Here is a 12,775-nt window from a genome sequence, read left to right as displayed (position 1 = left end):
AGCTGAATGAGTCTGTAGATAAATGGAGTGGATAAGCAGATATACTATTTAAAAACAAAACAAAACAAAACAACAAAAAAACTTGCTGAGAACTTCTGACAGCTTTAAAGTGTCAGTGGTCTTTCTTTCTCTCTCCTTATAAGTAGAAGGAACATGTCTGATATCAGAGGTATTAATAGGAGAGTTAAAAGCAAAGTCTCTGGTTTACAAAATCACAGTTCATGTATCAATGATTAAAGAGCTTTAAGGAATAACAGGGAAAATATAAAGTTTTACCAAAGTTCTGTGTCTAGAAATATAGCACCTACCAAGGAGACTAGTTTATTTCTGGTCTATTCCTAGAAAGTAAATAAATGTAGCTGAGGTCACATTTTTCTCTCACTGACATATTCTGCTTGTTATTTTCCATCTATTAGCAATGATTTGAACTTTATCACTATTAAAAAAATTACATACTATATCAAACTCCTTCCCTTTTTTCTAATCAATGTTTAAGATTAGATTTATTTAAATGTCCATTTTAATGAAAGTAAAACTCATTTCCAGAATTTTAAATAAGGTTGTTTGGAACATTACAAATTACAGTTTCATAAAAAGGCATAGCTTCCTTCTTCAAAATTGGGATGAAAAAAAAGGCTAAAATGCCCAATACCAAAAATGGAACTTCTCCAACATAAACTGGTTGACTTTTTAGTCTGAAATATGTTTCTACATTGCAGTGATTTCAGGCAGTTGTAAAGGAAAAGGCGATATGTGATGATATTAACAGCAAAACTTCACTAACTTACTGAAAGCAATTTGGCCCAAATACAGTGGCGAGATTGTGAACATTCATGCGGTTCTGCCCATGGTGCTTGGCTACTTTTGTCAAGAACTGGCAAAGGTACTTGAGGAGGCAGTAGTGGGTGTCTGGCAGCTCTTTTATTAAGGCTCTTAAGCTACTCTCCTGAGCATCATTTCTGTCATCTGGAAGGAAAAAAGAACGAAAAATGTTCTCAGGCATATTTTACAGTAACAATAACAACGATACACCGGTACAATACATTATAACACTTAATTCAGAAAATCATTCCCAGGGACTGAGATACAGCATTATAAAGAGGCATTTTTGCCTTTTTTTTTGATCCTCAAGCATTTGACTTTAAAGAATAACTAACTTATTCAAGACATCCTGAAAACCACAAGCTTTTTATTCAGTGCATAAAATAGGTTACTATTTCAATTCTGTGTTTTCATGACACATATTAAGATAATGGTTGGGTTTTTATTCATAGCGGAATCTTCCATTTGACTTTTGTCTTCCAGTCTGTTAAAAACAAGAATCTCTTGGTTGAATAAAATTTGATACAAGAGACCTTCCAGGATTACCATGAGTGACACCAAACTTAGTAATCAGGAATCTGTGCACAGAGAAAACTGAAGGAAACTTTTAATTTTTACACAGCTTTTTAATCGCCCACGTCATAGTTTAGAATTTGCTACGTGCCTCATACAAAAGCCTAATAACCTTGTATAAAGCCAAAAGTATCCAACGATGTGCCAAAATTCACAGGCAGATGTGTGAAAAGTTCTCCTCAGTTCTCAAAGATTTGTTTGTTTTGTCAATATTTAAATACAGTGACGTTGCTATCTTAAGTAATTTTGTATACTACTTTCTATCAGAGGAAAATACAAATCTTTTACAGTGAATACTTTAGCGGAATAATGACAATCCATCCTTTAGACGGATGTGTAAGAGAATGAAAATTTAACCCAGTTATATTTAACGCACATTGGATTCTTTAATTGAGATAGGCCAGCTGCTTTAGCCAGTCAAGAGTATAAGAAACAGAAAAGTGAAGCAAATAAGATGCAAAGGAAGAGGGCTGATGGTTAACACTGATTAGTCAGCGTTACAAGATACATAGGCAACGTGCCATCACAGGAAACAAAAACACAGAAAACACACAGAAAGTCACAGACTGCTACTGAGTGTCTGCAGAGCACAGGGTAAGAATGCAGGCTTGGGAGCCACTTTCTGGGTTAGGATCCTGCTTTAGCCACCTACTACCTGTGTGGCCTCGGACTCTTCACTAAACTGTTTCCTTATTTGTAAGTGGTAATAGTAACTATCCAGTAGGGTTGTGATGAGGATTAAATGAGTTGACAGTCGTGGAGTACTTAAAACAGAGTAGTTGACACATACTAAGTGCTATGTTAAGTATTTGTTACACAAACAAAATAACGTTTTGCTTTACCTTCATTAATTTGGTTTTATGAGCACACTGAGATTTTAGTGAAATGTCTTTTAATATAAACCCTAATCCAAACCTAACCTTTATGAATATGAGAATAAGTGATGCTGTCAAAAATAGCAATGCCAGGCTTCCCTGGTGGCGTGGTGGTTGAGAATCTGCCTGCCAATGCAGGGGACACGGGTTCAAGCCCTGGTCTGGGAAGATCCCACATGCCGCGGAGCAACTAGGCCCGTGAGCCACAACTACTGAGCCTGCGCATCTGGAGCCTGTGCTCCGCAACAAGAGAGGCCGCGATAGTGAGAGGTCCGCGCACCGCGATGAAGAGTGGCCCCCACTTGCCGCAACTATAGAAAGCCCTTGCACAGAAACGAAGACCCAACACAGCCAAAAATAAATAAATAAATTAAAAAATTAAAAAATATATATAAAAAAATCGCAATCCAAAAAATGTGTAGATTTCAATCTTTGGTAGAATCATATTGGAGAACATTCTATTTATGATTAGAATAATTATTTCTTACTGATCACAAACAATGTGATTCAATAAACTATAATGTTTAGGGCAAAATAGATTTCTTGATTCTAGAAGTTTTTCATATTAACTTAAGTTACATTTAAAAAAGAAATCATATCCGAATACTTTGATAATCCATAAAGACGTGTGTGGCATGTTGCGTATGATGGCATTATTTTCCACTGTACTATGATCTTGCCTACCAGGAATACGTAAGAAATGGAAATAATTAAGTTTGGAGTGATTAAAAATGAACTGAAGACTACCCATTTCTCATGCCTTTATATCATGTAAATATGAACTAAGAGAAAATGTACTCCTATTTGGTTTTTTTGTTTCTTTTTTTATGGTGACTAATCCAAAGTGAGTCTGGATGTCTTCATGGGTGTGTGCTCTCATTCTAAAATTGTGGATTAATTCCCAGCATTTCAGGGTACAAGCAACAGCTTTCCAACAGCCTTGACAATGCAAAGAAAACTTTGCAGATGGAATAATGGTTTAATAATTGAAACAGTCATCATTTTCCTTAACATCAATCTTTTCCTAGGACAAGAACTAACTTTTTTCCATTAGTGAAAAGGGCCACTTCAAATTATTCATGTTTCTTAAAAGATTTTCACTGTTGGCTGAATTTGACCCATTTTTTAAGCTACACCGCAAACAAGAAACTAGCACACAGTACATGTGGTATACAGGTAAACTACTCAGCAGTTGAAGAAGATGGTACCGTAAGAACTTTTGCTCCAGATTAGGTAGCAAACGCTGAACCATGTGACAAGTATTTGCTCTCATTAAAAAGAGATTAGGATCATCATCAGTAACGCTGGACCCACATCACGGGATGGCACCTAACTCTAATCTGGACATTTATCCTAGCGCTTGTCATGTGCTGTGACTTTTCAGTGGCCATGAAGTGATTCTGCATTACTATACACACAATCTTAGCCTCAAGGAGAAAAAAAACAACAACTGGCAAAACGCTAATCTCTACTACGATGTATCTCAGGGCCGTGAGAAGGTCAGCCATGAAAAGAACCAAAATATTTAGCTTCATGGCGCCAGATTCACTGAAGTAGCTTTTTATTTCCTCATTAAGTCTCACACAAGGATTTCTGAAAACTTGCTAATCTATCCGATAGAATAGTGAGCTGCTGCTGACCCTGAAGACGGAGGAAGGTCACAAGCCTGAGAATATGGACAGCCTCCAAAAGTGGAGAAGCCAGCAGGGAAACAGGGGCCGTGGCCTCACAACCACGTGGAACTGAAAACTCCCCCAAACCCGAATGAGCCTGGAAGCAGCAAGAACTCAGGCTGACTGACACGTCAGTTTTGACCTGTGAGACCTGGGGAGAGAAACCAGCTGAGCTTACACACTTCCCATAGAACAAGGAGACGGTAAACGTGTGATGTTCTAAGCCACTACATTTCTGGTAATCTGTCACAGCAGCGATAGGAATCTTAGGCACCCCCAGCTAGAGATGACTAGACTGAAAGAGAGAGATTAATTAACTCTTCCATGTTCACACAGCTACCACGTGACCGAGCTGCAACTCAGATCCCGGCAGTCTGACCTCAAGAGCACATGATCTGATCGGTGCGCTCCAACAAAGCTCGCCGTTACTAGCATCGTTATTACACAGCACTTAGCACACTGTCTCAGACATGTAAATATTTAAGAAATGTTTCTTGAGTCAACAAATAAACAAGCAAAATTGGTGAGCAGTCGGGGGTGGGAATCTTCATTCATTTACAATCAATTATAGCTTCTTAGATGCTGGGGAGTATGCGGGGAACAGCATATTAATAAAAGCCTACAAGAGTGTCAGGTCACAGAATGTTTTATACAACATGTAAGAATAAACAAAACACGAACTATATTTCTTTCTAAATACGCATTCACAGAAGAATGGGAAAAATAATCATAAAACACCAGCTACCCTGGATTGGCCTGAATCTTACCCCCGCATTTCATTCCTCAGGAGTGGAATCGCTTCTTTAGAGTGACGAGAAGTTTATATACATAATTATATCTTATGGTTAATGGAATTGGTATTTTTCCACGTAAAGGGAGAGGTTATATTTTTACAGCTCTCTCGCAACCCTTGCCCTTGACAACGTTCTCAGAAGCCTCACGCAAATTTCTCAAAGGGCAGGATGATAAAGTGACTAATAAAAATTAATAAATTACAGCCTATTCTTAGAAGCTATTAATGAAACGACAAATCTTATCATGCTGATTAGCTTCTGCAAGATGCAGAGGTGTGTTTATTGCCAAATTAGCTGGTATCTACACTGACACTCCCACTCCCAGAAGGAACCCACAAGTTAAAGCAAAGGCAAAGGGCACAGAAGAGCAAAGAGTTAGGTTCACATTTCAGTCCTATAGCCAAAACCTAACTCTCCATGACACCTAAGTAGTAGATCAGCGTATCTTTTCTGTGGGCATCCACTGAGGGCTGCATGCCTGTCAGTGGGGACAAAGACATAGTTTAAAAATATAACAAGCGGGCTTCCCTGGTGGCGCAGTGGTTGAGAGTCAGCCTGCCGATGCAGGGGACGCGGGTTCGTGCCCCGGTCTGGGAAGATCCCACATGCCGCGGAGCGGCTGGGCCCGTGAGCCATGGCCGCTGAGCCCGTGTGTCCGGAGCCTGTGCTCCGCAACGGGAGGGGCCACAGCGGTAAGAGGCCCGCGTACCGCAAAAAAAAAAAAAAAAAAAAAAATATATATATATATATATATATATATATATATATATATAACAAGCATGTAAAATATTCTATCTAAATATCAAAACTAAGAGCTCACATCTAGGCTAAATGTTAGACACAAGCATGTAACAGCTGAAGAACCTGTTTATAATGTGGGAATGTCTGTACACAGGAGCATGGGAAAAAACGTCATAGCATATAGGAGGGGGAGCCTCCCACAATGATGCTAACCTTCAACAGCACTGGCAATATCCCAGCCAATAAAACTTGGCTTTCTCCATAAATCTAGTGCTATATTAAGCGAGCAAAGTACAGTAAATATGTAGTTTCAGTGCAAATCATACCGCTCCTATTCTATCCACCCTCCACCGCTGATCCAGCTGACACTTGTGCTCAGCTGTAAGTGGACTGGATCCGTTCAAGCCACAGGACACCAAACCATCAAGCCCAGAGCTATTTAAGACTGTTCTGGATGTCTTCTCCTTCCCCTTAAGTCTTCAAATTGTTTATGGACTCAGTGTAAAGCTTGACTATGCCCACGGGCTCAGCAAAGCAGGGCTTCAGGACATATGTTCAGGACACAGCTTAACTCAGTTCAGGTAGAGATGCAGGTGTCTAGCAAGCTCGTCACTTGGCATCCCTTCAAACTGACATTCTTTACACAAATTTTCAATATTTTATCTGAGCTGATTCTACTGATACAAGTTGTTTTACTTCTTTTTTAAATAACTCATCTGTGGGCTGTTCTCTCTTTCCCTCTTCCAGCTCAATCTAAACAGGACCTCCTCACAAAAGCATTCATGCAAAGTGCAGAATTTACCGAGGATTTCACCCGGTTTGCAATAATTTGTTCCAAAACTCCCCAACAGACATTATCTTCTTGGACTTGGAGCTGCTGGGTCTCTTTTTTTCCTCTTCAAGCCCATAATCTTCATGCTATTACAAAACTCTACTGTCGGTACTATGAGGATAATGAAAATAAAAACACACAGACAATAACAGGTATTATCAACAATGTAGAGAAATTAAAACTTCCATTCACTGTTGATGAAAACATAAAATAGTGCAACTACTTTGGAAAACTGGTCCTTAAAATGTTAAAGTCACCATTTGACTCAGCAATTCCACTCCTAAGTAGACACCCAAGAGAAATGAATACATATGTCCACACAAGAACTTGTACATAAATGTTCGTAGCAGCATTATTCCTGTTAGCCAACGGGTGAGAACAACCCAAATGTCCATCAACGGATGAGTGGATAAATACAATGCAGTATAGTCATACAATGGACCATTACCCAGCCATGAAAGGAATGAAGAACTGATGTATGTCCCAGCATGGATGAACCTTGACATGTATGCTAAGTGAAAGAAGACAGTCACAAAAGACCACATATTGTGTGATTCCATTTATAAGAAATGGCCGTGATAGGAAACCTATACAGGTGGAAAGTAGATTAGTGTTTCTCTAGGGCTGGTAGCAGTGGAGGGGGGAAGTGGGGAAGGAATGGGGAGTGCCTACTAATGGCCTTGGAGTTTCTTTTCAGAGCGATAAGACTGTTCAAAAACCAGAGAGTAGTGATGACTGCCCTCTAAATACACAAAAACCACTGAATTGTACACTTTAAAAGGGTCAATCTTAGGTTGTATAAATCGTATCTCAATAAATAAGGAAATTCTGTTGGCTCTAAAATCCAGTGTAGGAAAAAGTTAGATGAGAACTTTCAGTTAAAGATGAGTTTATCTACTAAATGGGAAGGAAATCCAAAAAAGAAGGGATATATGTATATGTATGAATCACTTCGCTGTACAGCAGAAAGTGACACAGCAGTGTAAAGCAGCTGTACTCCAATAAAAATAAAATAAAATAAATAAGCTACAAGGATATATTGTACAGCACAGGGAATATAGCCAATATTTTATAATAACTTGATGGAGTATAATCTATAAAAATTTTGAATCACTATGTTGTACACATGAAACTAATATAATTTTGTGAATCAAATATACCTCAATTTTTAAAAGTAGATACATTTTTAAAAAAGAAACGAAACTGTCCAACTGTTTTCCAAAGTGCTGTATCATTTTTACATTCATACTAGCAGTGTGTGAGAGCTCTAATTCCTTTATATCATCACCAACACTTATAGGGTCAGTCTTAATTTTCGTCATTCTGATAATGTGTAAGTGGTAGCGCATGGTGGTTTTAAGTTGTACTTCCCTAATGACTCATGATGTTGAATAGATTTTCATTTGTTTAAAAAAAAAGTATATATAGTAAAAAGTGAAACGTACTTCCAGAAACATGTACCCATCCACATATACTATTTTTAAACAATCACCTCAATAATAATACATACCAGTCATTTATCATGTACCAAAAAAAAGAAGAGTTTATCTACTTTTCCTCTTAATAACTCACTAAAATGACAAGAATTTAAGGTATAAGCCATCAATCAAGGATAAAGAGAACACGGTTGAAAAGACAAGGTAGATGGAAGATTTCAGTGTGTGTGTCAGTTTACATACACACACAATGTGTGTAGGCTTACATACACACATATTCACACACGTACCTCAAGACCAGTTGTTCTAATGCAGAATAACTTTGCTCAGTCATGACCTCTCTTCCCAAATTTGCATAATCCCACTCACTACCTAATACTACCTCACAGTGTCAAAGGTCATTAAGAGGAAAATATTTAAATGTGTACTCAGCAAACAAACGATCATCTAGCTCTCAGGATCTACAATCTTAGAGATTACAGGGGATTATAAACAAGAATGAGGCTTTTCCTGTCACATGGATCTGGATGGAAGCAGAACCAAACTGGAATATCATCAAAATGTATAAAGTCATGTGTGGAAACCTGGGTCTCCTGACGCCACCTTTCTCATTTATTCCAGTGGAGGGTTCCCACATCTGACGGGCAGCTGGGACAGATATGCAAATGGCAATGCTTTCTGCTCTGAGTTTAGGTCTTTACCCAGAAAAAATGCATAATTTATATATTTGGCATTGCTTACAGAAAACCTAAAAGGCATATACTGAAAATGGAAAGGGCTTAAACTTGGAGTTTAATATAATGATTCTCTTTTTCATAGAAACAAATTTGTGAGGGTTGAATAATTTTGAAAGAAAAGGAACTCAGTAAGAAGGAATGAACCTAGGGAAGGAGACATTTCATATGCTTCCTCTGGAGCTCACACGACCAAAGGAGTAATGACTTAAGAACTAGTATTATAAAGCACCGAGCTGATCTCCCTGTGCTATGCAGCTGCTTCCCACTAGCTATCTACCTTACGTTTGGTAGTGTATATATGTCCATGCCTCATCTCTCGCTTTGTCACAGCTCACCCTTCCCCCTCCCCATAACCTCAAGTCTGTTTTCTAGTAGGTCTGTGTCTTTATTCCTGCCTTACCCCTAGGTTCTTCATGACATTTTTTTTCTTAAATTCCATATATATGTGTTAGCATACGGTATTTGTTTTTCTCTTTCTGACTTACTTCACTCTGTATGACAGACTCTAGGTCTATCCACCTCATTACAAATAGCTCAATTTCATTTCTTTTTATGGCTGAGTAATATTCCATTGTATATATGTGCCACATCTTCTTTATCCATTCATCCGATGATGGACACTTAGGTTGTTTCCATGTCCGGGCTATTGTAAATAGAGCTGCAATGAGCATTTTGGTATATGAGTCTTTTTGTATTACGGTTTTCTCAGGGTATATGCCCAGTAGTGGGATTGCGGGGTCATATGGTAGTTCTATTTGTAGGGGTGGGATAGGGAGGGTGGGAGGGAGGGAGACGCAAGAGGGAAGAGATATGGGAACATACGTATATGTATAACTGATTCACTTTGTTATAAAGCAGAAACTAACACACCATTGTAAAGCAGTTATACTCCAATAAAGATGTAAAAAAAAAAAAAGGAACTAGTATTATAACTAGCCAACATCTGCATAGTACTTTAAAATTTGCAAGGCCAAACCACTCAGCTAACGTCAAACAATACAAGTGGCATTATGATATATATCAATAGAATAGATAAGAGACAGCCTTAACTCAGACTTATCTAGTGAATACCTCACGTAATGAAGAAAACCAGCACAAGCCTCAAGCACAAGTCAGTGTACGAAATTAGATTTCTTTACCATTAGGCTCTGTACTGATTAAAATGGCATTACTAGGGTGGTTTTCTTAAGAAAAACAGATGCTGTCTACATTATCCAATGCTCATAAGCTAAAATTCACAGGTACTTAACTCTCACATAGTGTTTGAACAGCCGCTATTGTAAAATTCTATCCCATTTAAAATCAAGTATGCGGGGGGAGGCAAAGGAGAATGTCCATTTAAAGAGACGAACTGATCACATATTCTTCCCAAGACCCCACTAAAATGATGGTAAAATGATGTTTAAAAAGTATAAGCGCCCGCAAGCAAAAAAAAGAACAGCGGAGAAGACAGAAGGGGATGAGATTTCAAAGCCATTTGGAAGTGAATGCAGGTGACTGAAAACAGACAGGCTGTTGGAAAGCCCGGCAGGCTCCAGGGAGCTTCCGCCACCCCGAGCACCCAGGCAAGCGTGCCGGCAGGCAGGAGTGCTGACGTTTAGGCTCTTCATAATGTCAGTGAATTCTTGGACATCTGAGATAGCTAAGGGCTAGAGCAAGGAACACAGCTGAAAACGTAAAGATTAGTGAAAATGTGCTGAGAACTAACGGGTCCATTAGCTTACTTCCCACGTCCCTCCCACTCCTGCCCTTGAGGAACTCAATGTTTGAAGAGAAAAATATGTCCACCCATTGACATGTGTGGGTCCCCAATGAAACAGCTAGATTTCCCTATATCCCCACTATCTAATCTTCCTGAAGTGAGGTACACCAGTAGACAAGCCCAGCGGCCCACATACAAAATGTTATTCCTAAATCACAGCAGCCAAAGATGCTCCTATGTTTGAGTAAAGAGATACAAAAAGAAATATAAGGGGGAGAAAACCAAACCAAAAACAAACAAGCACATACCACCAAAAGCCTTATTTGTATCTCAGAAAGAATAAGAATAGAATGCTATAAAACAGAGTACTTTGAAACAGAGCATAAATATGTTGGCTATTAAAATCGAAAAGCTAAAATTCAAACAAACAAGGTTGGAAAATAAAGTTGACTAAATTTCACAGAGAACAGATTTAAAAGAAAATTATTAAACCTCTAAAGGCACAATAAAAGATAAGACAGGTACATTTCCAAGACCAAAAGACAATATTTTCCAGGTTGAAGGGATCTGCTGTGTGTCCAACACAATAGACGAGAAGGGACTGCAGGGAACAGCAGGTCCAGGAAGACTGGTGTGGGAGGCTCAGGGTGACACCTACTACTTGGGGAGAAGAAGCAAAAGGGCCAAAGAGGAATCACCCCAGAAATAAAGAATTGATAAATTATCTGATGTTTTGAAAAAAATAGGTAATGGTGGATTTGTTGGAGCAATATGAAAAAAATTGCAGATATGTTTTCATTCACATAATTTTCTATAAACCTAAGACAAATATTAACATCAGGCAATGCACCTCACACAGGCACACACCCTCACACAGTCTTAACAAGGTAAAAATTAATTATGAATTCAGCTAAAATTATGATAGAACGATACTGGAGTAAGTAACAATGTAATAGCTAATTCCACATATTTCGTAAGTGGAGGCAATGAGATAATGTCTGAAAGTGAGAGATCAAGATAACATTATATTATCAAATGGAAGCAAATACCAAAAGAACAGCTAGGTAAGTGAAAACTGATTTGCTCTGGGAAAGAAAATTAAGGGCTGCCTAAGGGTGTGTAGGGGTTTTCTATAAAAATCTTTCAATTTTATTTGATTTTTTAATAAAACCATACGCATGTATTAGTTTGACAAAAATATTTCTTTAAATAAAAGAAAATATGTCAAAAGCAATAAGATGATGAATTTTATTGAGTAATAGAATCACTTAACAATGTGCCTCTTCAGTATTTGATTAATAATGTTACTGACAAACCCAATTATATTATATTAACCACCCATTCCCCCCACCTTCCTGAACACACACTCTATGCTCACTGCTGAAATCACGTACCTCTGTTTTCCAAACACCTTTGCTCCTGTAATCCTTCTTCCTAAAACGAACACCATCTGTGGGAATTCTACCAGCCCTCCAAAGCCCAGTTCAGGTACTAATTCCTTCTTCCATAAACCCGCCTTATCATCTGACTTAGAAATGATTCCTCGCTGTCAACCCCACTTTATTCTGTGTATCCTGGCTCTCTATGTACATGTTCTAGTTCCCTACTAAAACTGTAAGCCCACTGTTGGCAGGACAGTATCCTACTTTTCTATGTGATCAATAAAATACCAAACAATGCCTTCACCTCAATTTAATAATTGAAAAATTTCCAATCACTGATTTAATATTTAAAAAGTCCTGCACTATATATAACAGGCCATATTTGCAGGCTTATGCTTTCATTAAAATTATATAAAATATTTTAAAAAATAAAAATTGATAACTGGTAGCCATTCCAAAAATATTCCCAAATGAATTTCTGGAAGATATTGTCCACATTGTGTGATTTACCAGCTCAACCAACAATCAAAAGTTCAAGTAGTTTCAATTAACTTTGGCAAGAATTTTGAAATCTTCATTTAACTCCAAACTGGAACTCATTTTGTCCCTTTTCCTTCCTCCTCCTTAATCATTAAGCAGGTAGGTGCACTTACTCTTCTGTAATTTTTTTTTTAAGAGACAGGGAAGTTAGGATACAGAAAGGATAAAGAAATCAATTTTAAGGGAAGGAAGACTGCATTCGAACAATGGATGCCTGTGTCTCATCTCTAGAGATGATGACTTAATTGGCGTAGGATGTAATGATCTCTGGGATTTTTCAAAGCTTCCCAGATAATAATTCTGGGCTTCCACAGTTGAGAAGCACTAACTTAACATTTATTAAACATATATGACTGACACTGTTTTAAGCGCTTTAATGGATAAACTTATCCACAACAAACTCAGGAAGTAAACACTACTATGAACAAACTACTACAACAGTTAGGGAAACTAAGTGTGGTGGTTTCACAACGTCCACAAAGTCTGACACTTCTTCCTTCAAAAGATGGTGCCTAATTCCTCTCCTCTTGAATATGGGCCAGATTAAGGACTCGCTCCTAATGAACACAATGTGGGGCAATGATGTTATTTGACTTCTGGGGCTAGGTCATTGAAAAGACAGCTTCCATCTCTCTTGACGTGCTCACTCTGGGGGAAGCCAGTGACAT

At 38.2% G+C, this 12,775-nt stretch overlaps 1 protein-coding gene across 3 annotated transcripts in view; it reads right to left on the bottom strand.

The window, feature by feature from the left end:
• The window catches only part of FAM13A (family with sequence similarity 13 member A), a 331,953-nt gene that overhangs the window by 275,243 nt on the left and 43,935 nt on the right, over window positions 1–12,775 (bottom strand). For all 3 annotated transcript variants that reach the window (XM_067736973.1, XM_067736972.1, XM_067736974.1), the window contains exon 4: window positions 789–966. In XM_067736973.1, the coding sequence (XP_067593074.1) occupies window positions 789–966 (178 nt within the window). The remainder of the gene's footprint in view (window positions 1–788; window positions 967–12,775) is intronic.

The sequence above is a fragment of the Pseudorca crassidens genome, chromosome 4 (genome assembly GCF_039906515.1).
Source record: "Pseudorca crassidens isolate mPseCra1 chromosome 4, mPseCra1.hap1, whole genome shotgun sequence".
In the NCBI taxonomy this organism is placed as follows: domain Eukaryota; kingdom Metazoa; phylum Chordata; class Mammalia; order Artiodactyla; family Delphinidae; genus Pseudorca; species Pseudorca crassidens.
Note: the sequence above shows the minus strand (reverse complement) of the source record. Positions and strands in the feature narration are given on the sequence as shown.